The sequence below is a fragment of the Mustela putorius genome, unplaced genomic scaffold (genome assembly GCF_011764305.1).
Source record: "Mustela putorius furo isolate JIRA1106 unplaced genomic scaffold, ASM1176430v1.1 tig00003859_pilon_pilon_pilon, whole genome shotgun sequence".
Taxonomy (NCBI): Eukaryota; Metazoa; Chordata; class Mammalia; order Carnivora; family Mustelidae; genus Mustela; species Mustela putorius.
In genome coordinates this window covers 21600414-21626591 of record NW_025422011.1, presented here as the reverse complement: position 1 = coordinate 21626591, position 26178 = coordinate 21600414, and the positions used below count along the sequence as shown (strand labels likewise).

The following is a 26178-nucleotide window of genomic DNA, read 5'->3' as shown; positions in this document are numbered from 1 at the left end:
TTTAAATAATTACTAATCTCTTCTTCAATGTTTTCAAAATTCTGGTTATCTTGTCTGTGTGAAAGCTTTTTATTTTGATGTAGTCCTGATTGATGGATGGATAAGGAGGATGTACTAATACACATGGACACACACACAGAGACACACACAGACACGCACACACACACACACACACACACACACACACACAGACATTCTGGAATATCACACAGCCATAAAAAGGATGAGACTGTGCCATTTGTAACAACATAATGGACCTAGATGGTATTATACTTGAGATCAGGTTTTGAGAAAAATACCATACGATTTCACTCATAGGTGGAATCTAAAACAAAACAAAACCCAAATGAATAAACAAATGAAAAGCAGAATAAGACCTGTAAATACAGAGAACAAACAGATGGTTACCAGAAGGATAGGAAATGAGGGATGGGCAAAACGGGTGAAGGGAACATGAGATGCAGGGTCCCAGTTATAGAATGAGTAAGTCATGGGACCAAACAGCACAACATAGGGAATATAGCTAATGAAATTGTAAGAATGTTGTATGCTGATGGACGGTAGCTACACTTGTGGTAAGCATAGTATAACATATAAACTTGTCAAATTACTTTGTCCTGCACCTGAAACTAATATAACATTGTGTGTTAACTATACTCAAGTAAAAAAATTTTTTTAAATTTCCTATAAACTTAAGAAAAGCTGTCTTGCTAAAAGATTTGAGAAAGCAAAAAAAAAAAAAAATCTGAAAACATTCTTATGTGTCATTTATTCAACTTATTCACTTAACAGGCATTTGTTGAATGGGATGTGTGTGAAGATTTGCGTTAGGTTCAGAAATAAAATCATTGTTCCCATGCTCAGGAGTTCACAGCTTGGTGGTATACACGAAAGTAACTAGTTACCAGTTACAGCACAGTATGCTAAATCTTAGAGACATTTGTTCATAGCTGTGAAAATATAATCATTCTGGGATTTTCTAGAAGGACAAAATGAACATAAAAATAACGACTTTATATTTATAGAAGTGTTTGAAATTCACAAGATCCTTTCATATTCATGAACAGCCTTATTTGGTTGACCAGCTGGATAACTTTCATCATTTCTGTTGATGGGGAAACAAACTAGGGAAGGTATTGTGTTGCCTAAGGCCACGCTGGTAATATATGCCTGAATCAAGCTTAAGCCCCAATTCTTTAATTTATGTTTCAGTTCCCTTTACTATGCTATTCAAATTCAGGTGGACCCTATCTTCATTTAAGCACTTAGCAAGTATTTGTTAAATATCATCCCTGCCAAGCCCTTTGCGGAGTACTGAATACACTTGTGTGTGCTGCTCATGGACTGGCCATTTCTCTTCATGTCATTACATACATCCAGCTGGGCTCGCTATTCATATTATGTCTCTACTTGAAAGACTATCTGAGGCCTGGAATTGAAGAAAACCTGAGTTTAGGGAGAAGCTATTCTAAGAGCTCTTTTGTAATCCCTGTTTCTAAGGAAACTGTTTCCTCCATTCCTGAGAAGAATGGCTGCTTTAGATAGGGCTCTTCTCTCTAGAGCTGATCAAACATTGCAGGGTAGCCTTTGGAAGCTCTGAGAGGTGTTACACTTCTCAACAGAGGCGGCTGGAGGTGTGAGTCCATTTTCATAATCTAGGACAAATATGACACTGAGAGGCTATTAATAAAGTCAGGTCTCATGGGGGAGAAGTGAAGGAGCCAACTGATATTAATGAAACCGTGTGGTCATTCTGGGCCTGTAGCTCCACTTAATTGAAAGTGCTTGAGTAAAAGCAATGATATTTTGCAAAAGCTAAATAGAATAACCAGATGAGTTGATCTGATTCACTTGTTATATTTTTAACTAAAATTCAGATAAGTTCTACACACACAGATTGGCTTGAAGATTTTGATTATACTCTTAAAAAAAAAAAAAAGTCACTGACTTACTTGAAAAGAGTATGAAGGAGGTAGTAATGGAAATAGAAAACAGGCTTTAGATCCAGGCTGGCATGGCTCCGGATCCAAGCTCTGCAATAAACTATTGATACATAACCTGGGGCTGGTTTTTGAATGATTGCCAGCTTTGATTTTCTTTTTCATAAATAATGGCATTAATACCCTCCTTCAGGATCATGGCAAAATGTAAGCAAACTAAAATATTTAAATGGAGGATAGTTCTCTCCAACCTTAGTTAAATTGAGTATCCTGCAGATTAAAACACAAGTGCAATAGCTCAATCTTCATTTCAAGTAGACTGACCCGGTTAAAGCAGAAATATGCATAGATGTGTATTTATATTATTTTTAATATTATAAAGTTATATTTTTTAAAGTCATATTTTTAAGTTATATTTTAGTATTTTATAGAAATTAAAAATTAATATAAATTATAATTAATATATTATATTATATATATAGTATATAATGCTTATATAGAAACATTTTTAGCCTTTTGAAAATGACCTATCAAGGGAAGGCTAATGCTTGGATTGACCAGCACTTTGAGAGGTCAGGTTACAAGAGGCAACCAAATGAGAGGAAACATTCATTCCTTTTGAGCTTTACATTGAGGAGCAGAGGAGAAGCGTTGAGTGGCTGCTCTTTGTTGTGTGATAGCCTGCCAATTTCTAAACAGAATATGGAACAGGTGGGGAGAGAGGAAATCCAGACTGTGACCCAGAGAAGCAAAGAGAAGAATGCATGAAGTCTAACAAGTTTCTATGAAGAATCAATCAGTCATAGACTCAAAACATTTAGCCTAGTCTTGTAAAACCTTAAAATAATGAGCAAAGTGCTGTGGGATTATCATAAATAGTGATACTCCCCAAAAGTTGTGAGATTCCGATAACATGTGATTGTAGGTGATTATGGTAAATCACCAAAGACTGAGGAGATCATTGAATAACTTTCAAAAAGTTCTGCAACTTGGTCCTGATGTCACATACTGAATAGGTCCCCATATTGTCCTAGAAACTGAGAGTTTGAGTGCCTTCAAGTATTGTCAGTAGAGTAGGATATCCCCAACTTCTGTCTCATTATCCTCTAGATCGTTAGCTCCTTGCACTTTCCATAGTGCTTTGCTAAAAGTGAATAGCTAATAATCATAACTTTATTCTTCATTTATCCGAAGGAATTAAAATGTCTATTTGAGTAGATAGTAAATAGCAAAGGGTGTTGGACTTTACAGCCTCTCAGATGCCTCATTGAGTCAAGATGCAGGTCCATTAGGTGAATGTAGGAAATGCAAGTCACTCTTCCGGTTTCTTTGCCTCTAAAAGCAAACACACAACATACAATGTTGCGCAAATCCTTAACATGGTGTATTTCAGAATGTTTTCTTGTCTGAGGGCTTCTTTCTACATATTGGTTGCTTTAAATATATTTACTGTAGTCAGGAATAAAGAACAACTCTGCTTTGAGGTTCTATTCTCAAAAGTGATAATGTTTGCTTTAATGTCGGTTTACCTTATAGTTAAACTTAGTTCAAATTTGTTGAGCCTTTACTAAATGACAGGTTTTGAACTAAATTAAAAGCAGTCAGCACATTGTCTGCTTTTATTTGATTTTTCTTTCTCAGATGGTTATAGTGCTAGGCATAGTGTTTAAAAGCCAAGGTTTCAGACTCAGGTAAAAATGGCTCAGTATTTGGTTCTAGAAATGACTTAGCCCTTTTAAGTATATTTTCTTCATCGATACAAGAGAGTAACAATATAATAAACTTTCATCTGGATAAAAAAGAGCGAATTAAATAACTCAGACATTTAAGCTATGTAGGAGTCATTCACTGACTGGGTTAATCATGACAGCAACTGGACTTGTGGTACTCTATTGTATGCCATTGTGAAACTGACCAATCTTTGTCCCAAACTTACAATAATCTAACTTGGAAGACATTTTTATACACAAATAATACACTTTTCCCCAGTACTTATAATCTGTAGGAAGTATACTTCAAATTACACTTAGGAAAAAAAAAGAAAAAACTTCCTTAATATGTTTATAGTCAAAATCTGCTTAGTCTATGAACACAGTTAAAATGCATTTTATTCATACTTCCTGCCCTCATGATGCCCAGAGAAGAGTGTCTTGCACAAAATTATTAGCCAAGAAATGTGTGTTGAATTGATGCTGGTAGGTTAGATTTTTGGTTGAGCTATTTCATATGACATACCGCTGTGTTACAATGTGACAAAATACTAATATTTGACATAGAAAATACCTAAAATTGAAGAACCGATCTGCATTTTCTGGGCTAAATTTAGCTTCAAAACTAAATATAAAACTCATAAGAGATATATATTTAAAATGCAATTAAGGTTTTTTAGCCTTCTTAAAAATTAAAAAAAAATTAAAAATACAGCCTCTTTAAAGCTTGTCAGATACATTTCTTGTCCCTCTGACTCTGTCTCTGTCACTCTCTCACTCACTAATGGTAAATTTTTGTGAATATATTCAAGAATATGAAATGGCACATAAATGTGAATCACTCTGTGATAAGATTCAGGATAGTTTATTCATAAACTCAAAATTTACTGACTCATTATACAGGAAAAAGCATTATTCTCTCCTAAAAGATAAAAAGTAATTTTACTTAGTTAGCTTTTCTCATTTATTCTGTGGAAGTTATTGCTTATTCTAGGAATAAGTAAATGGTCATTTGAAGACAGTATTTTTCTCTTTCTTTTCCTATAAAGAATTTATGACAGATTCAAACAACCCAGGCCATTGCTCATATTACATAAGTTCATGTGTATGTTTTCTCTTCTTCTTTTTCTTCAGGTTGGCATGCTATCTGCTGTGCCACACTTAGTAATGACAATTATTGTGCCCATTGGAGGACAGATCGCAGATTTTCTAAGAAGCAAGCAAATTCTTTCAACTACTACAGTAAGAAAGATCATGAATTGTGGTGGTAAGTATGTAAGTCATGTGAAGGACATGATTTTGGTTCATGAAGTGCTGATCTACAGGAATGAGTAATTTTACTGTGCATGTCAAATATGCAGCTAAATTCATGTTTTCCCTATTTATTTATAGTCGCTTCCCTATCCTCAAATTTTCACAACTCCTAGGTTTTTTTTTTTTTTTTAAAGATTTTATGTATTTATTTTACAGAGAGAGACAGCAGAAGAGAGAACACAAGCAGGGGGAGTGGGAGAGGGAGAAGCAGGCTCCTTGTTGAACAGGGAGCCTGACACAGGTCTTGAACCCAGGACCCTGGGATCATGACCTGCGCTGAAGGCAGATGCTTGATGTCTAAGCCACCCAGGAACCCCTTCTGACTCATACACCTATAGGGAGCGAAATGACTATTCATAACAAAGCTAATTGCTGGAGTTATTTTTAGTGTTTGTGATTAAATTAATTGTGATTGCACAAAAATAAAAAAAAAAAAGTGGTGTACACACGTAAACATATCAACCAGGCAAGTCTTGCTGTAAAAATGAATCAAAACAAACTCATGAAGTTTCCATCAAGTGCAATCTGTAGTAGTTGTGAAATGCCAAGCATTTCATAAAAAACACTGCAAGATATTTTTTTTCAGAACCAACAAAATATTCCACATTATGTAATAACAATAATTATTTAGTACACCTTGCTAGTTGCTAGCCCACAATATTCTTCTCTAATTGAGATATATATCAACTCCATAATTTATATTCAATAAACATTGCCACCACCTGATCCAGCCAACGTGACATCCTCAGGTTTCTTAACAGGACTTCTGCATGATATCTTGCAATACAGTTGTGAAAGGCCATCATTTCCATTAAGGCCATCCATTTTTGCGTTTGTGATTTAAAGGTTGACTGGTCAAAATTGTAGAAGCGAGTAGTTAATCATTCGATTCATGTGAGCTAAAACTCATCACCATTTAATAAAGCACAACTACGACAGTTGGCACATCCCATCCTACAAAGGTTAGGAAGCCAAAGCTACTTGATCATGCAAAATGCACTTATACATTTGTTACTACATAAATATCTATCTCATCCTTGCCCGCCATTGAAACTAAAAGGTGAGCTCAGTGTTTTTATTAAAATGGAAAGCTTCAGGGGCACCTCGGTGGCTCAGTGGGTTAAAGCCTCTGCTTTCAGCTCAGGTCATGATCTCAGGGTCCTGGGATCAAGTCCCTCATTGGGCTCTCTGCTCATCGGGGAACCTGCTTCCTCCTCCCTCTCTCTCTCTCTCTCTCTCTCTGTCTGACTCTCTGCCTACTTGTGATCTCTGTTTGTCAAATAAATAAATAAAAATCTTTAAAAAAATAAAATGGAAAGCTTCAGTAATCTCAGTAATCTCTCTGCATAAATTATAACTGTTATTATTATTATTTAAATATTTTATTTATTTGAGAGAGAAGGTGGGGTAGGGGCAGAGGGAGAGAGAGAATATCAAGCAGACTTCCCACTGAACACAGAGTGCATGGGCTACCTGGGCCTTGATTTTACCACCCTGAGATCATGACCTGAGCTAAAGTCTAGATTCTGAGGCTTAATGGGCTGAGCCACCCAGCTGCCGCTATTATTACTTTTAAAATAGACTCCCTGAAGGGGTTTCTTAAGTCAGAAAAGCTTGAGAAGTTCTAGCACTTTTGGCTCATTGGAAAAATTTACAAAAATTTCTGAAGTGTTCACGTGTGTTTGTTTCTGAAGGTTTTGGCATGGAAGCAACCCTGCTTCTGGTTGTTGGCTATTCTCATACTAGAGGGGTAGCTATCTCATTCTTGGTACTTGCAGTGGGATTCAGCGGATTTGCTATTTCTGGTAAGATACATGTTCTTAAATTTATAAATGTAACATGCTGCTTTTTGCTGGAATAATGCCATATATTCTCTTTTCCTCTTTAATATTCTATTGTTGAAAATTTACTTAACACAGTCCCACTAGAAAGTAAAAAGAATAACACATTTAGAAATTGTTATTTGGATTTGTCACTTCTTATTTTCCTCCTGCTTCCCTTTCTTCTTCTTCTTTTTTAAAGAGAACATTTCTCTGTGATTTGAGCATCATGTATTAAGTATTGAATAAGAAACCATACTTCATTCCACTCCAATCATATCTTTGAGCTAAAGTATTAAAAAATATTTACTGAGCACCTGCTATATACCTAGTCTCCTGTAAGGAGAGCATTGAGTGTATTGAGTGTGGTAGAGAATATCCTACAGTCACCTACTTCCCAGGGGTTTAGGATTCCCTGACTATAAGCTGATGTGTGTTATTTCAGGTTTCAATGTTAACCACTTGGATATTGCTCCGAGATATGCCAGTATCTTAATGGGCATTTCAAATGGTGTTGGCACGTTGTCAGGAATGGTTTGCCCTATCATTGTTGGTGCAATGACAAAGAATAAGGTAAGATGTAGCTAAAGAAATGTTCTGTTTTAGAAGTTTCTCCCTTATGGTAGAGAAGAATTACTGTATTCTGTTTGGTGCTCTCTCTATGGTCCAGCCACCAGACCCTTGATAAAGGAATTAATTGAGGCTCACTAGAAAATCTCTGAGAACTCCGAGGAAATCTTTCCTAACAAATAAGCAGTGTGCTTTTCAACACCTTTTAATATTTCTTGTATCTCTGGTGTAGCAAAACAGCAACAGAAGACCTCTTTTTCTCTTAGCTTATTAGAGCACTCAATAGAAGACTTCTGAGCTTTATTTGGAAACATCAATTCAGACTCTGCAGTTATCAGTGGGAGAATATTGTTATTAGCTCTCTGTCCTTATCTGTAGAGCTTCACAATTATTGTTCACCATAAGGAAATAAACAAAAGAAGTAGGAGGAAAAAGTACACGTAAATCAATGGAAATTCCAAGAGAGATGATGAGTATTTTAAAAATTAGCAGACCACAGATATGTTTGGAGTTTTATTTAAGAACCTGAGATCTAAAAGACTTTAATTAATGAACGTCATAAGATTGCGGAAAGTTTCTACCACAGTCTTTGCTTTATAGAGTCAGAACAGGGTCTTCCCCTAAAGATAGCGTTTTTATGAAAAGCCTGATGGTGGAGCATTTGAAGAAGAGGTTATGCTTTTCAAACATGGGGAGTCTGTTCTCACCGTGCTGCTTTTTGTCACCGCAGTCACGTGAAGAATGGCAGTATGTTTTCCTGATTGCTGCCCTGGTCCACTACGGCGGAGTTGTATTTTATGCAATATTTGCCTCAGGAGAGAAGCAACCCTGGGCAGACCCTGAGGAAACAAGTGAAGAAAAATGTGGATTTATCCATGAAGATGAGCTTGATGAAGAAACAGGGGACATTACTCAAAATTATATAAATTATGGTACCACCAAGTCTTATGGTGCCACAACACAGGCCAATGGAGGTTGGCCTAATGGTTGGGAAAAGAAGGAGGAATTTGTACAAGAAGAAGTACAAGACTCATACACCTATAAGGAGCGAGATGACTATTCATAACAAAGCTAATTGCTGGAGTTATTTTTAGTGTTTGTGATTAAATTAATTGTGATTGCACAAAAATAAAAAAAAAAAAAAGTGGTGTACACACGTAAACATATCAACCAGGCAAGTCTTGCTGTAAAAATGAATCAAAACAAACTCATGAAGTTACCATCAAGTGCAATCTGTAGAAGTTGTGAAATGCCATCATTTCCATTCAGGCCATCCATTTTTGCGTTTGTGATTTAAAGGTTGACTGGTCAAAATTGTAGAAACGAGTAGTTACTCATTCGATTCATGTGAGCTAAAACTCATCACCATTTAATAAAGCACAACTACGACAGTTGGCACATCCCATCCTACAAAGGTTAGGAAGCCAAAGCTACTTGATCATGCAAAATGCACTTATACATTTGTTACACTGTATTGCAAGATATCATGCAGAAGTCCTGTTAAGAAACCTGAGGATGTCACGTTGGCTGGATCAGGTGGTGGCAATGTTTATTGAATATAAATTATGGAGTTGATATATATCTCAATTAGAGAAGAATATTGTGGGCTAGCAACTAGCAAGGTGTACTAAATAATTATTGTTATTACATAATGTGGAATATTTTGTTGGTTCTGAAAAAAAATATCTTGCAGTGTTTTTTATGAAATGCTTGTGCACATATACTTATATCTGTGAAAGAGAACCTGTAAAGGGAGGGGTATGCTTCATGTTCTTCCATTCATTTACCTAACAGTATAAAACACTTCACATTTCCACAGAAATCTGACTTTTCATGTAGCATATCACGTAACTTTTTGCAAAAAATATAAAAAGTAAATAGACTTTAATGTATTTTTTATTACAACTTTGTACTGGTTGTAACTTGCATTAGAAAAAAAAAAGAGGCATACACCATAAAGAATCTAATAAGAAATTTACTATGGAGATACAGCCCTTAAAATGTAATATTAACAACAAGAAATTAAAAAAATGGTTTAGATATTCTTCTTCCTTAATAACAAAATACTATATGAAACTTGTGCCACAGAGCTATATATAATATGAGAAGATAAACTTAATAGAGATATTGTAAGTAGATGATTTTATTATTTAAAGTCCCACTCCCACTTAAAAGATACTTGTCTTAAATATATAGGACAATAAATTATATTAAAATTATATCTATATATATATCTGTATATCTTATACATATCCATACACAAAAGCATAATAAACAATCGTCACAAAAAACCAAAAATAGCATACACCTAATATTGGGTTAGGGGACTGCAATTTCTACTTTCATAGAGTCATAGAATTTTAGATGGGGCAGAGGCATTTTGCTTGTCATTTCTTAATACAACTCAACAGGAATTGCAACATTTGTGTTCCAAGCAATAAGTGCAATGCATACAATTTCCTGTCTGTATATTATCTTCATTTTGCTTGTGGTAGCTGTCTGGGTGGTTGGAATGATTTTTTTTTTTTAAAGTTAACATCAGATCTCTTTAGAATGTTCTAAATGATAATAATGCATTTCCCAATTCAATGCAAAATGTCATCGGTGTATTTAATTGTCTCTTCTGGATATTTGATCTGTTCATTGTATTGTGCTAGTGACTGGAAGCCATGCTACTACAAATAGAAAACATAACATTTGTTTTAAAGATGCGAACCATCCTTGACCTTAAGAAAATAAAAACATCCTTTGCTTTGTGTCTCAAAGTGATGTAATGTGATCATAGCTTTTGTTGTGTTGAATGAGAAGATGTGGACTCTCATTTTGTTGCTGCAAAAAAAAAAGTATTAATAAAATGCTCTATTTATCCTTTTGTAAAAATACAATACATTAATTTGGGTTTACTTTATTTAGTTTGCAGCTTTATGGGAATTTTAGCTTTTTTGTGCTCCAGTGAAGCCAAAGCTAGGTTTGAGAATAATAACCTTTTTAGCTACTTGAGCTCTAATGGAAGAACATGGTGCTCTTGTTATTACATACTGTAATATACATATTACAAGAGAAAATTACTAAATTATATTACATATTACAAGAGAAAATAACTCTTGTTATTACATTATTACATGTAGAGTGTGTGGGATGTGGTTCCATAGACAGAATTTTGCATCAAGAAATGGGTCTCAGAGTCAGACTCTATCTTTCCACGATCTTCTTCTCATAGCTTGTGCACCAAACTTACAGAAAACTTTGGGACAAAATTCAAAAGTTGTCAGGTCAAGGATCCCATCTAATTTGGATTGTACCTGTAGGTTGTGCTGGTCATTGTCCTAACCATTCTAGGCAGAGTATTCCTGTAACTCCACAATGACCCAGAGCAGGTGCTCCTTTTCAGCCCAGATTGCAAGGGGAGAAACTGAAACTCATGAAGGTTAAATAACTTTCCCGAGGTAAAACAGAGTACCGGCATTATGTTATAAGATGTCAGCTAAACCAGCAAGCCGTGAGCAAGACGTATCAAGGTAGCAGCCAGTGGAATGTCTGTGTTGCTGGAAAAGTGATCATTCCACTCCACTTCCCGATTTGACAGATGTGTTGAAAGGGAAGACCATAATCATACAGCTCTGGAATCTTCGATTCCTAGAACTTTACTGCTCAAGAGGACTCATGGGATGATTTAGGTGACATTCCTAATTTAACTACCAAGTCTCAATGAGAGAAACTGACTGGATACAGAGGATGTTATGGGTTTGGAATGGAGTTGTTATGGTAAGCTGTGCGTTGTTTTTATTTTTACTTTCTTTTCTAGCCAGAACTTAATGTGAGAAGTTAATTGAAGAATATTTAACGGTTGAACCACAACCCCGTATCCACAACTCACATAAGCTCAGAGTGTGTGTGGAAGGCGATGGGAGGGAGGGATTGTATTTTCTTTCCCTACAATCCTCTGCACAAAGAAAAAGCAGCCAGAGACCCAGATATCTGAAGGAGCCTCACATGCCATTCTTGCATAACTTTGGAAAAAAATGAAAGTGTCTTAGATCTAATACTTTATAATTTCCCCAATTCTATAATGCAAAAGTTTACAGTTCCTGTAAGAGAGTAAGAGAATCGTTCTAATGATGTCTCCAGAAATTACCACTGGCTACCCTCATTTGCTCCTACATTTCATCTTCCATCTTCCTTCTTTTTTGAGAGAGAGAGAGACTGTGCATAAGCAGGGAGAGGGCCAGAGGTAGAGAGAGATCTCAAGCAGGCTCCGTGCTCAGTGCGGAGTCTGATGTAGGGCTCAGTCTCAAGACTCTGAGCTGAAATCAAGAGTCGGAAGATTAACGGACTAAACCACCCAGGCACCTCTTCCTTTTCTCCTCACACTCCTTTTCCTCCTCATCTCAATGCGGATCCCCATCTGCAATGTTATATATATGAGGTATTTTGTAATTTACAAAATGCTTTCTTATGCGTTATCCCATTTCATCCACACATCTGTCTTGTAAACTTGAAAGGCCACATATCAATATTAGTATTTCTATTTTCCAAGTAAGGGAACTGGGTGTAAGAAAGTGTAATTAACTTCCTAAAGAATCCCTAGGTAGGATTAGAACAAGATATAGACTATTTGGCCACAGCAAGAGAGTGATTTATTTTTATCTTTAAATCACTTTATTACTCTTCTGATTATAAATGTGGTACCAGGGAAAGGAGCTTTATTAGGTAAAGAACAGTTTTTAGAAACAGCGGAAATGAGGGTAATTGCTAATCTCGCTATCCAGAAATAAATGCTGTTTAATATTTCTGGAATCTTTTATAAGAAAAATATGCAGAAAATATTTTGCCATTCTCAAATTTGAAGTCATACTTGGTCTATTTCGGCAAACTAGTTTTTGGATTGACAATATAGCATGTGTATTTTCGTATTTAAACAATCATCTAATATTTTACTGCATGAGCTGTATTTAATCTATGTATCCAGTCCTTATTTATGAAAATTATATCTATCTTTGCACCTTTTCCCTTTTAAGTTTCTACTTGCATGGATGATTTTGGGAAATGCAAAGTTCCATATACACACTTTAAACCTCTATAAACATGACGGATATTTAAGTTACTAGCTCTCACTTATTATTCCTGTGTTTGTCTACTGAGAGTGCTACTGGCAATCTGTTTTTCTGGGATTCAGTTGCTAGTTTATGGATTCATTCAATACATGTTTAGTAAGCATCAACACTGTGCAAGTCACTATCCATACCATGGTGAGAAAACAGCCCCTGCTCTCCTGGCTCCGAAAATCCAGATTTCCTCTCTGAGGTGTTTGCACTGCCCAGACAGGGCACACAGATATGACTGAAGTTAAGAGGCTTTTCCCTGAGAAAAGGTTTTTCTTAATTCCCAGAACTCTCAAAGGTGGGTGCATTCAAGGTGCAACTCATGCCAATTTTTTTTTTTTAAGTCTCAGGTGAGGATACTTTTCACAGCCTTAGAGGTCCCCACGCTGGGGGGAGTCCCGGCCCTTTGGCTAGATCAGCATCAACTATTTCTAGTGCCTGGATCTCCACAGGAGGGGAGATGGAAGAGCTGAACTTCCAATCTCGTTTTCCAGCTTTCTTTCTGTCTGTGTTCCTCCCCTGGATTTCTAATGACCTGCACATCTTTTCTACCTCCCCACGCTTCTTGTATATACTCCCTTGTCAGTCTTACCCACAGATCAGGGCTACTGAGATTTAATTCTTAACGGGGTGAATCACTAGCAGGGTTTTTTAAAATTCTTTTTTCTCCATTCTCATACAAGACCTCAGAACTGCATTTTTATTCCGCGGCTGTCAGAAACACTTCCTCTGTGAAGGTTGCTCTGTGCCATACAGTAGCTGAAAATGCCCCAGTTTCTCCAAGCTTCCCCATAAATGCCGCCAAGCACCTAAAAGCTGCGGCAGCTGGACCTACAACCCTGTGTTTTGTCCAAATTCAGCAGCTTTTATTGAATGAAACCCTCAGATTTTACCAACAGCAAACCAAATGAAGAAACCGCTTCACTTTTGTTAAATCGCATTCGAGGACATGTTTTATTACTTTGCTCTATATGCCTTAGATACAAATCCTTGCATTTCTAAGGGTTTGAGGGATGCTTTTGCTGTAGCATTAGTGGACTCTCGGCATTTAGAAATGAAAAGACGTGGGGTCTGCCTGCCACATCTCCCTTCTTGTCTCCCTCTCAAGAAGCTTAGAGACGGGCTGTTTGGCTCAATCGCTATTTTTATCTTCGTCCCTCATTTTCAGTTAGTTCTGTTTTTCATTGTTTGTTTATTTAGGTGTTATTACTTTGGATTTTGTTTTAAAGGAGGACGTGAGTGAGCTATCTGATAATAATAATAATGTAATCATAATGCTATAGGAATCTTTTATAGAGGGCTTATGAAATTCCCAGGTTCCCAGGGTTTCACATGTAAATATCTAACTCATTTAATCTTCAAAATAACCCTTTGTGGGGCACCTGGGTGGCTTAGTTGATTGAGCGGACCAACTCTTGATTTCGGCTCAGGTCATGATCTCAAGGTCCTGAGGTCAAGCCCCACATAAGGGCACCACATGGAGTCTGCTTGAGATTCTCTCATTCGCTCTCCCTCTCTCTCTGCCCCTGCACGTGTATGTTCTCTCTCTTTCAAATAAATAAGTAAACAAAATATTAAAAAAAAAATCTTCAGGGGCACCTGGGTGGCTCAGTGGGTTAAAGCCTCTGCATTGGGCTCAGGTCATGGTCCCAGGGTCCTGAGATAGAGCCCCACATCGGGCTCTCTCCTCAGCAGGGAACCTGCTTCCCCCACCTCCTCTCTGCCTGCCTCTCTGCCTACTTGTGATCTCTGTCTGTCAAATAAATAAATAAAACCTTTTTAAAATCTTCAAAATAATCCTTTGTGGTAGATACTATTGTTAACTGAGTAAATTTTGTAAATGAGAGGAAGCAGGCACACAGAAGTGAAGTAACTTATCCAAGGTCCTACAACTAATGGGGTAAAGTAAGGACATGAGTGTAAGCTGTCCGGCTCTAGATCTTATCCTTGTCATCACTACAGTTGGCTGCCTCTAAATAGCTGTATGACTTTGAGAAGTAACTCAATTTCTCTGAAGCTCTGGTTTTTTTTCCACCAATAATATGGACCTCTAATACCTAATTTGTAGCTGAGATTGTGATTAAATAAAATAACAGATAAAGTCTGTAGCACAACTTTCATGTTAATATTTAAAAAGGGTCATCTTGTACCTTTCCCCCTTGTGCTAAGGAAATACAAAGTATGGACTCTTCAAGTGTGACCTCAATATCAAATTCATCACAATGGATCATTTTGGAAACCATCTTTAGATATTTTTATCTTTACCAAAATTAAATTACTCAGGGTAGTTAGCTAAATTACTTTTCTATTTATAGCTTATAGATTCTATGCAACAGAAAACAGGTGCGGAATAATCAGGCTGTAGGATGCTATTCCTATGAAATATATACTTATCAGATGACATACTGTGTAGTAAAAGGATAAAGATATGGATGGGAAAGAAACACAAAGAACTATTCATGGGCCTGGTAGCTGGAAAGGAAGAAAGAAAGTAGATTTAGGAAAAGCCCAAGAGAAACTTCAAATTTGTCATTTTTAACTTAGAAAGATGATCTGAAGCAAACATGATAAAATACCAATATTTATTTATTCTGAGAGTTTATGTATGGCGTTTTATTTCTTTTTTAGACAATTCTCTGTATTGTAAAATATAAAAGCAAACCAAATAAGATATTTTGCCTGGGAACACAAGTTTTATTTCTCTCCAGGTTTTTTTTTTTTTTTTTTTTTAAATATCTGGGCTGCCAATGAAGATATTGTCATAATTTTCCAGAGCATTTGACAGTTTTCAAGAGCCATAGCATTTAACGCAACAGCTTTGAGAGGATGTTTTTATTTTATAAAGTCAAGATAAAGGTAGAATTATACACATTTATGAACAGGTTTATGAATCCAAATGAGGTTCTTGGGCATAAAGCCAACAAAAGTGTGCATGAGAATAAATGTCACAGATAAAAGCCTTCTTTCTGACAGATCTCATCCATCTATAGGACTGCTTCTCAAAGATTAAAAAAGAGGTTTGAGAAGCATACCTATCTCCTTGAATGTAGGGTGGAAATTACTGCATCACCATTAATCTAAAGGCATATTAATTCTCAATTCCAGTTGCAATGGGATAATAGAAAAATCAGAATTATGTGGATTGAATATCTAAATCTACCAAAGCCTCTTTTTATAACCCAAAGCATGTCACCTCAGCTCTTTGGGCTTCAGCTTCCCCATCTGGAAGATAAAGGAATTCATTAGTATTGATAGTTTTCTAAAGTTCCTCCTGGCTCTGAGGCTCTGAAGTTTTCTGACTTTATTCCCACTGACAAATAGCTGAGTTCCTCAAGTCAATTTAAGATTGTAATTGTTCTCAGAATTCCATTAAATATAAATCTAAATTTTTTACTTTCTTGTCTTTTTTTAAAGATTTTACTTATTTACTTGAAAGAGAGAAAGAGTAGAGAGAGTGAGCAGGAGATGGGGGGAGGGGCATAGGGAGAGGGAGAAGCAGACTTCCTGCCGAGCAGGGAACCTGAGGATGAGAGGCTTTATCCCAGGACTCCAGGATCAGGACTGGAGCTCCCCTGGGATCATGACCTAGGCCGAGGGCAGACACCCAACCAACCTAGTCATCCGGGTGCCTCTAAATTTTTACTTTCTATCTACACTCTTATTGACATTTTAAAAATCTTGATGGTCATTGGAGGTTTGTTCATCCTGGTGGGCTTCTTTCTGTGATGCTACTTTCTTTCTGACCCTTTTAAGAAAAACCTTATACATTCTTATAAAACTTTGCGTTTGACGATTATATGGAACCCTGTATTAAGTAAATGTCCTGCAGTGAGTTGTGACCTGTTACTAGAACTTAGCCTTCTGTTGGTCACACAAGTATGTGTGACCAACAGAAGGCTAAGTTCTAGTAACAGGTCACATTCAACTTTTATCGATTTGATGGGATATATTAAAATGTCCTGGCACTGGGAAGGAAGAAAACAGATGCTCAAAACCCCTTCAATGCATAGATGGGGGAGCTGCAGTTGGAAACATGAAATGACTGGTCAAATTCTCCCCAGGTAGTTAGTAGCAGAAGGGTTATGTTAACCTACATCTTGGGATTCATAACCGAGCTTTTGAAATAATTCAGAAACACTCTTTCATTCAGTAAGTTAGGCAGTCTGTCAAGTAAATATTTATTGAGAATGTGTTATGTAGCAGGTACTAGGAGTATGGTGGGGAAAAGAGCTAAATGGATTCTGCCTTCATGGAGCTATAAATACATGGAGGTGACAGAAAATAAAGAACAAACAGAAAAATCACTTATGGTTGTGATAGATGCTATGAGAGAGATGTATAGGTACGTTGGGAAGTTCAAATGGGGGACTTGACCTAGTCTATGGGTGGAGGAAAATTTTCTCAGGGGTGTTACATAACAAGTGAGACCTCAAAGGTGGGTATGACTGAGCCTGGCGGAGCATGACAAGAAGAATGTTTCAGAAAGAGAAAATGGTATGTGCAAAACCCTAGGGTGGAAAAAACTTGGCAATTACTTTGGTATTTTAGTGTTAGCACTACATAGATGTTAATGAGTATGCACACAGAACAAGTACAGAGCAAGTGAGACTTACTTAATATTGTAGATATGTTAATCAGCTAAGCTGAATTCTAGCATACTAAAACATTTTTCCAGGAGTTCCAATATTTGCCAATTCATTACTTCATTCAACATCTATTAAACTATATGCTGTCCTTATACTATACTACAGAGATAAAGAAATGAATTGGGCATTGTCTCTGCTCTTGAAAAGCTATTTAGGAAAGAAGAAGAATAGAACTAAAAATAGCTATAGAAGGAATGTCATCAGAGCAAAAAAAAAAAAAAAAAAGAGAGAGAGAGAGAGGGGCTCCTGGGTGGCTCAGTTGGTTAAGCAACGGACTGATCATGACTCAGTTAAGCAACAGACTGATCATGACTCAGGTCATGATCCTGGAGTCCCAGGATGGAGTCCCACATTAGGTTTCCAGTTCCATGGGGAATCTGCTTCTCCCTTTGACCTTCTCCCCTCTCATGCTCTCTCTCTCATTGTCTCTCTTGAACAAACAAATAAAATCTTAAAAAAAGAAAGAAAGAAAGAAAGAAAGAAAGAAAGAAAGAACTTCATACATATAGAGTCTCTCATTTGGGCAGCAAATTCTGCATATCAACAGAAACTCACAATCATTTCTGTCATAAATATGCCACTGTACCATTTCACTTTTACACATGATTTATCACAATTTGCGATTAGGCATTTATTTGTTAATAATGTTAATATTAAATTATTTTTCCCACTAAACTGTAAACGCTGGGAAGCATATCTTTTGCTCTCCATATTATCTCCAAGGCCTAACATAGATTAGGAACTCAACAAATAATGGGAGAATTCATGGTCATAGAATTCATGTATAGTCAATATGCAGGCAGAATTATATTATCCTCCTCATTAAATTAATTCTTCTTGTCAGAAGGAAAGTCAGAGACAGAGAGAAGACATCAAACTAGACTTTGAAAGTGGAATAGATGTTTTCCCACCTTATAAGAGGAGGAAAGGCATAGACTCAGAGGCCACATCACTGGCAGATCATGGAGGTGTAGCTACAGTGGTGTGTTTGGAGACATGAGCAGGTGATGTGGATGGACTATCATGTATGCTTAGGAACAGGCACGAGGCTGAATGGGATGATTAGCCTGGACATGCTGGGCCTTAGATGGCAGACTACACTGTTTAGATGTTATATTCAAGAGAATTTTTAGTGGAGCCTAAGATGAGCATTTCTGTCTCATAGGATGTTGCATAGGAGTGGGGAGGGACTAGAAGTGGGTTCTGTACAAGAGCGCCGAGGCAGACATGGTGTGGGGGAAGATGATGTACTCTGGGAATCATAGTGTCTTTACAGATGTTAAGATAGAAGCTTGACTTTTCATTTGTTTCATATCCACCTACTCACAGCTCAAACCCAAGAGCAGGATGTGGATAATCAAAATATATTGACAAATACATGATTCATGCTTTTTGCACCTTGCAGAAGGAGTCCAAGTCAGAGTGATCCACTTGTCCCTGGCTTTCACAACTCTAGACAGAAAGAACTAGACACAATATTTATGAAATAATAGCTTCTCTCTTTCTTCTCTTTGAAAAGCCCATCTGAAACTCAAGGTTATCCACAAGGACAAGACAAAGTGTCTCAATTTTGGTTGTTTTCTCACTCATATCTCAAAGCATATTTGTTCTGGAAATAATCCTAAATTGGTTTCTTTCCTCAAGGAAGCTGATGCACTCAACTCAGAGAAAAGTAGACTCATCCAAATGGTAGATTCAAGTTAAGGCTTGACCATACTCCATCATTTTTTTGTGCTTTTCTTTCTTTTTTTTTTTTTTTTTGAAGTTGTATTTCTTTAAAAAAAATTTTTTTTTTGATAGAACATGGTTCTTTATGATATGTCTGGAAACAAAAATAAAATCTTAAAGTATCACTAGGGGGCTTATAAGGTCAAAATCATACTTCTTTATCAGTAATGGTGGACATTATAGTTGCCTGCATTAAGGGTTTATTTTTAAAAGCACAGAAAGGGATGGGTGGTCCAAAATATCCCCCTTCCTAGAAGCTGACAAATTCAATGTTGGAGTTATCCTCACATCATGTTGAGAAAGGGACAGGCAGGGCAAGGTAAGGGTCTCCATGAGTAGTCTCACAGAAATCCCAAGAATGTGGAGGTGTAAGGAAACCAGAGATAAGGGAACACTCTTGACCCCCCTGCCCTACGTGTCTGAGAAGGGGGGTAGTCTTCTTTAAGACAATCTCTGCCAGTGTCCAGCCTCGGCAGGTCCAGGTGTCCCCAAAGGAGGGGCGGTGTCAGCGAGATGGATGGGAGAACCACATAGTGAGTTCTGGTCAGTAGTCAGGCATCTCCACCTTTGTTCTGATTATCGAGCTTCTTATATAGGCAGTTTACAGGGAGGCAGGGGGTTTACATTCATGCAAAGGACATTAAAGGACTCAAGCACTCATCAAATAATTTCTCTTTGTTCAGCCCATGTTATTCTAGCTAAGCTATAATGGGTACAGACTGGCGCCACGGATGGGGTTTTGCTTCTTGAGTAATCATGTCCCTCAAAAAGCCAAGGGAGGTGCTTTTTGGTGACTTATTCTTGGGTGTGCAGGAAAACAAGAGATAGGTTAATGGAAAACAAGAAGCTATCTGAAGAAATTAAGTATATAGGAGGGAAGTAGGAAAGAGAAGACATTACCTTTGCAAGAGGCAGGGTGTATTTTAATGGCTCCGCTTGTGAAAGCCTTGGACAAACATCAGCTTAGGGAGGAGACTGTCTATTATACACATCTAAAGTTCTCCATTGTCCTAGGTACAGAATAATTTACCTCCTTAAAGATGCTCCGGCCCATAAGCCTGAGAGATGTTTGCAGCAGATTAGCAAGGGGCTCCTTATTTGAGAGAGATAAAGGGGATCAGAGTAAAAGGCAAGAGACTCAGACCATGCTTATCTGCGAGGCTATCCGGCCCTTGGCAGCCTGGCGGGGCTCTCTGGCCCTCGGCAGGGTTAGGCCTGCATCAGCTCAAACCTTAACCTAGTGGGGCAGTGCCCTCCACCAGGCCTCACGGCTCCCAACAGGTCTCCTATGGTCAACAGAAAATAAACAGATCCTAAAAAGAAGTGAGCCATTAAAGATGTTACCACTAGTCCTGCTTACACAAAGGTGCTGTCAAGTAGAGAAGTCAAAAGACTTAAATTCCCTGGTTAACTTTCTATAAAAGAACAACGCTGGAGACCCTCAGTGGCCACCCCGTCGGGACCCTTCTCACTTCTGAGAGCTTTTTCTGTACTCTTGCTTGAAAAACGTTCATTTAACTCATTGTCCACGAGATTCATTCTTCAATGCTATGAGACGAGAACCTTGCTCTCTTGCATCCATACCTTCAACTATCTATGAGCAAACCATTTCATTTCTCTGAGGTCAGTGTCCTCATCTTCAAAATGGGCATAAAATGCAGAGTTCACTAAATCATGGCAAAAATTAAGTCAGATGACGTGATCTGTGAACTGTGTAAATCTCTGTAGGGAGCCAAACAGATGCAGGGACTTGAAGCTTCCCATTTGGGTGAAGTTAGCAGCTCTGCAAAAGGTTCTCAATAAAAGGAAAGCATTTCACCGGATATAAGCATATTAGCCCAATGGTAACTATGAATATTTTATGATCTATTACAGGTTTTCAAAATGCCTTCAGTTACTCTCTGTAATTTGATCTTCACTCCAATGTAGTGACTTAGAAGGGAGAAGAGTGATTATTCTCATTTTTTTTTTTCAAATAAAAAAAAAAATCAAGACTCAGAGGTAGGCTTTGATTTGTCTGATCTAGGGCTACAACCCAGGACTAAAAGGACATTCTTCAGTGCGGTTGGGCACGAGCATGACTGCATGAAGACCCCGTGTGGTGGGGAGGAGAAAGGGACACTGAAAATAAGGGAATGAGCTGGAAGCCTGGCATGTCATTTTCTGTTTTGCTCACTGACAAGAAGTTACTTTTATTTTCACATAACCCTTATTTATTATTGTCTTATTATTGGTGCTTCCCGGCAAATGTACTGAAGGAAGTAATCATGTTTTATTTCTCTTTACATTTTCCCACAGTACCCAAACCGTGCCTCTCACCTAATATAGAATTGAGTGGAGGGAAACTCAGAACACCTCCGCATTTGCTTCCTAGGGCTGTCATTAGAAAGCATCACAAGCCGGGTAGCTTGGAACAACAGAAATTAATTGTCTCACAGTTCTGGAGGCCAGAAATCTGAAATCAGGCTGTCAGCAGGGCTAACCTCTTGGTAGAGGTGCTAGTGAGTGATCTGCTCCAGGCCACTCTTCTAGTTTTGGTTGGTTCCTTGGCTTATGACAGTATAACTCCAATCTTTGTGTGACATTCTTCTCCCTGTGTACTCGTCTGTCTCTTTACATGGCATTCTTTTTATAAAGATACCAGTCACACTGGATTAGGGACCCACCTTAGTTCAATGTGACATTATCTTCACTCAACTAATTATACCTACAAAGACCTGATTTCCAAATAAAGTCACATTCTGAAGTCCTGTGGGCTAAGACTTCAACATATAAATTTGGGGACGGGGGACATAATGCAAGCCATAACAACCTCCCTCTGGTCTTAAGAGATCCTAGAAGTCTCTCAGTTTTTCAGAGCTTGTTCAATTGGGGACCACAAAGCAGCTATTCTTAATAATCTCTCCATTTTTTCCATTAGTATGAGTAATAAAAGTCTTGTGAAATATTCTAACACTTGGCTTATTGGGGGCATTGGTTGCCTAGCATTCTCTCCAAGATGTGTGTGGGAATGTGATTGTCTGACACGGCCAGAAGTGGAAGAGTAAAGATGCATTCCGGCCAGTGAGGAAGACATCACAGAGATGCTACACGGTCATTCTGCTGACAAGGAGTCAGTCTGATAAGACACGTTGTCAATCCCCTCAAGAATCAGATGGCAGAAGTCCTAGATCAAAGGGCAAGAAATAAAATGAGCACTGGAGACAAGGGCATAAAACAAGTGTACTTGGCTGTGTGACTGGTATCCCAAATCAGTCAAGAGTCTAATTTTTTCCACTTGGCAGTTCATCTTGGTCTATGCTTAACGTTACTCAGAAAATTAACTGGATCTCTTCAACGCAATGGCAACAGCAGTCACTGCAGAAGGTAGAGCTGTTATTGGGAGTGAGTATTCTCCCGTCAACCATACGTATCTCAAGGTAAGATCTGTGCAGCTGAAAAGTTGCCTGAAAATCAAATAAAACCAGAATCCTTCTAGGTCACTCTGCTTCTGGGTCCTAATGAGATCACGTAACAGCTAAATCTGAGGTCCACTCTTTTTTTTTTTTTAATATTTTTATTTATTTTACAGACAAGAGATCACAAGTAGGCAGAGAAGCAGGCACAGAGAGAGAGAGGAGGAAGCAGGCTCCCTGCATAGCAGAGAGCCCAATACGGGGCTCGATCCCAGGACCCTGGGATCATGACCTGAGCCGAAGGCAGAGGCTTTAACCCACTGCGCCACCCAGGTGCCCCCTGAGGTCCACTCTTGTCTTGATGTCTAAATTTCCTTTTTGGGGAGATTCCCTTGGGGTGCCCTTATCCATCTGAGTCACTGACTGGGTTTCTGATGAATTTGGCGCCAGAGGACTGATCCACCCATGACTTGCTGCAAAGTGACTGGAGAGCTTCCAGCAGGGACCCTTCTTGATACCGCCGGCCTGGCCTGAGGGGCTATTGCTCTCTCACATGTGGCCTGCCCTTTGCCAGTGAATTACAAAGAGGGAGATTGGAATGGGATGCCATTTCTTTCGGCCTCCTGGCTTCAAAGTACATGGTTGGCAGCAGAGTTCTGGCTGGGTTTCAGCCCCAGTGTTTCCCTCCACCCAGACTTGTCCCTTTACCACTCTAGTCTTTCCCTTAGTTACAACGCAGCTCACAATAACCTGAAGATTCTACAAGGGTGGGTCAAAGAAGGGATCCGGGATTCTAGAAGGTTTTCAACTGATCACTACTTAGGATTACTATTCAAAGGCCTACAGGGGTCAAGCGTAGTACACAAAAGGAGAAAGGAGAATAGAGATGTGGTAACACAGAAAATTCACACACACTTGAAAGGGGACAGCAGTTCCTCAGTTCCAGCTGATTATGGCCCAGTGGAACTGATGCCACCTTTTTCTGAGAGGCAGAAAATCGAGATATTTATGTGGCATCCCAGAATTATTATTTTTAAATACTGGCAAACATAATGGCAAATCATCAAACAATGTGAGCTAAACAGAATGTCTCCAGGCCAGTTCAACCCTTAGGCTCTCACTGGGGGAAGTCTCTGGGAAGGCAGTTTAGAGGCTATGTGACTTGGGAATTTCTCAGGCTTCTCATATGGGATGCTTCACTCATTTCAGGCCTGATTTCACTCATTTCAGGCCTGACTTCCTAGAAAGATCCGTGAATAACTCCCTGCCATGCTCTTAGCCTATGTCCCAGTGGCATACATCACCTTTCCCCCTTCATCTGCAGCTGTGCTGGAAAGCATCCGCCCACCTCAGAGGCCATCCTGAAGAGATCGAAGTCCAGACAGAAAAAACATTTTCCTCCTCATCCATGAAAGCCTACATGCCATTCATTCAACCAATACGGACTATGTGACCATGCACAGGCAGATACTGCATGTTTGTCATGGAGTTTATTACATGTTTAGGAGACAAATTTTTAAAAGTAAGTAAGTAAACAAATAAATAAGTAAATAAAAAACAAATAAGAAATTTCAGAATGGTACGTGTTAGGGAAAAATAAGTGAGAGTACTGGGAGAGAGAATGGTGGGAGAGCAGAGTGCTACCTTAGACTTGGTTGTCAAGAAAACCTCTCTGAGGAGGAAACTTTTACAGAATTTCTTAAAAGTGGAGCTGAGATGGAGATTCCTGAGTGATTTATTGAATGTATGTTCTTAGCAGAAGGGGAACTAGGGGAAAAAGAGGCCAGGGAAAGAAAGCAAAGCAGGGATGTGGTCTCAGATGTGGGGTCCTCAAGCCTGGTCCCACCAAGAGCTCCAGAACACAAATTACACGATACAACTGGTACCACCTTGAAGCAAGAAGGTTGACCTTTTGTAGCTACCTGTCGGTTAGTCACTGGCTTCATTCCCCCTCCTGGTGAGGAGAACATAACCTCTTAAACTATGGGGTTCAGGGCAGTTCTTTGGAAAAGGTGGCAGGTGTGAACTGTTAATAACCAACACACCCAATAGCTGGGGATGGCTGCACCAGCACAGCAAAGGGAATATGGGTAGACACCCACCATATTCACTATCAGAGATGATATGTAAGCGTGGCTCTGGAAGGAAGAAGCAGCCACTTGTGCAAATATCTGGAGGAAGAGTACTTCCAGCTGAAGGAAGTGCTCATGGGAACAAGCTTGGACAATGTTTCTGGGGCCCAGTGGGAATGTGCAGCATGGGGTGAAATGTAGTTGGAGAAGCAGATGGCTTAAGTCAGGTAGTGCATGACATTTTTTTGACCACAAGATTCCATTCCAGTCTGTTCCAATCAATATGAAACATAAGTTTTCATTTTTCCACAGTTAAAGAAAAGCTGTCTTTTTTTACTAGTTATAAATGAATAAGCTCTTAACCCTAGATGTAGTGGGAATCTATCTTGTAACCACAAAAAGTAGAGCTATGGAGGAAGCTGACTCCTGAAGAAGGGCAGAGCTGAAAGAACTGTATATAAATGGAGCCAGAACCTGCACAAAGCTCTGCCTGGACCTATCCTGTGCTACCTCTGAACTTTACACATTTATATAAACCATAAATACCTTTATTTGTTTGTTTATTTATTTAGAGAATGGGGAAGGAGTGGCAGAGGGACAGGGAGAAAGAGAGAATCCCAGATTCCCCGAGAACATGGAGCAGGATGTGGGGCTCAATTACACAACCCCTAGATCATGACCTGAGCCAGAATCAAGATTTGGAACTTAACCGACTGAGCCACCCAGGCACTCCCCCTCCCCCCACAAATTCATTTTATTTTTAAGCCAGATGTTAGTAATGCAACATAAGTCCTTCTAGTTGATGCAGAATTCAGAAGAGAGAAATATTTCAGGAGGGAAGGGGTGATCATGGTGGTTGAAATTGACCCTTATATTTTTACAACATGGAAGTTGTTGGTGATGTTGACAAATGTTGTTCTCTTGTGACAGAATAGTCCAAAGGAAGACTATGTAACTCCTTAAGATATTTTGGAAACATATTTCTAGATCCATACTTCGAAATTAAACCTTCTCTGAAGCAAGTGTCACATTCAGAGATGTGGCTATGCCGGTCATCAACAAACATTCATTTTAGCACATCAAGCAGTTTAGCACCTTCATTACACAGCTTCTGAGACACTTCTATTTTTTATTATAATTTCTACAAAGCACTCTCAAAAGTAAATGACCCATTTATATGGTTTTCCAAGAAGCCGTGTTCTACCACAAAGGCAACCATTCCCACCTCTTGTCTAATCAAAAAGTAACATGGCAATTTTGTCATCAAGTTTTAAACAATCTAAAGGGTAATAACAGTCATATTTTAAGTATAAGCTATCACCTGTTCTCTTTCATCTGGTAATCTATGTAAGAAGAAAGCCCTTCCCAAGCCCATGACCCAGGAATGTATCTAAGCCCTAAGATGATGGCAAGGGAGAATCCATTCTGCCTTTCCACAACTTTCTCAGGAGAATCACTGCTTTTCACCTGGACAATAGGTAGCTGATCTTCTTGCCAAGTCCACACTCAACCTTTGCTCAGGATGAGCTGGAGAACCTTATTAAATGTTTTTTTGTAACCTGAGGCAGAAAGCCTAATCTGTCCACAAAAATATACAAAGTGGCTCTGTTGACACTTTAAGAATATGCCTGTGTTTTCACTGGTGAAACTTATCTGGCTCTACTCATGTGGATACCATGGCAGAAATTCAATAATCTTGGAATTAACTACTGAACCAACTTTGAGATATTATCTTCTCTACTTGATCAAATACCCTTCCTCTTTTGCTTTACTCTGTTTACGGAGTTGCGCAGTAAGAATGCTTTTATTTTTAAAAAATTTACTCATTTTTGATATATTCTGCTGTTTCCTAAATGCTGCTTTGTTTTCTTTTTCTGGAGTT

The 26178-nt window shown here is 38.4% G+C and overlaps 1 protein-coding gene across 1 annotated transcript in view; it reads left to right on the top strand.

The window, feature by feature from the left end:
* The window catches only part of SLC17A6 (solute carrier family 17 member 6), a 42837-nt gene extending 32630 nt beyond the window's left edge, over positions 1 to 10207 (top strand). Inside the window, exons 9-12 of the mRNA XM_004752155.3 lie at positions 4784 to 4916; positions 6658 to 6768; positions 7229 to 7356; positions 8084 to 10207. Of these exons, the coding sequence (XP_004752212.1) occupies positions 4784 to 4916; positions 6658 to 6768; positions 7229 to 7356; positions 8084 to 8419 (708 nt within the window). The 3' untranslated portion in view covers positions 8420 to 10207. The remainder of the gene's footprint in view (positions 1 to 4783; positions 4917 to 6657; positions 6769 to 7228; positions 7357 to 8083) is intronic.
* Positions 10208 to 26178: the final 15971 nt, after the last annotated feature.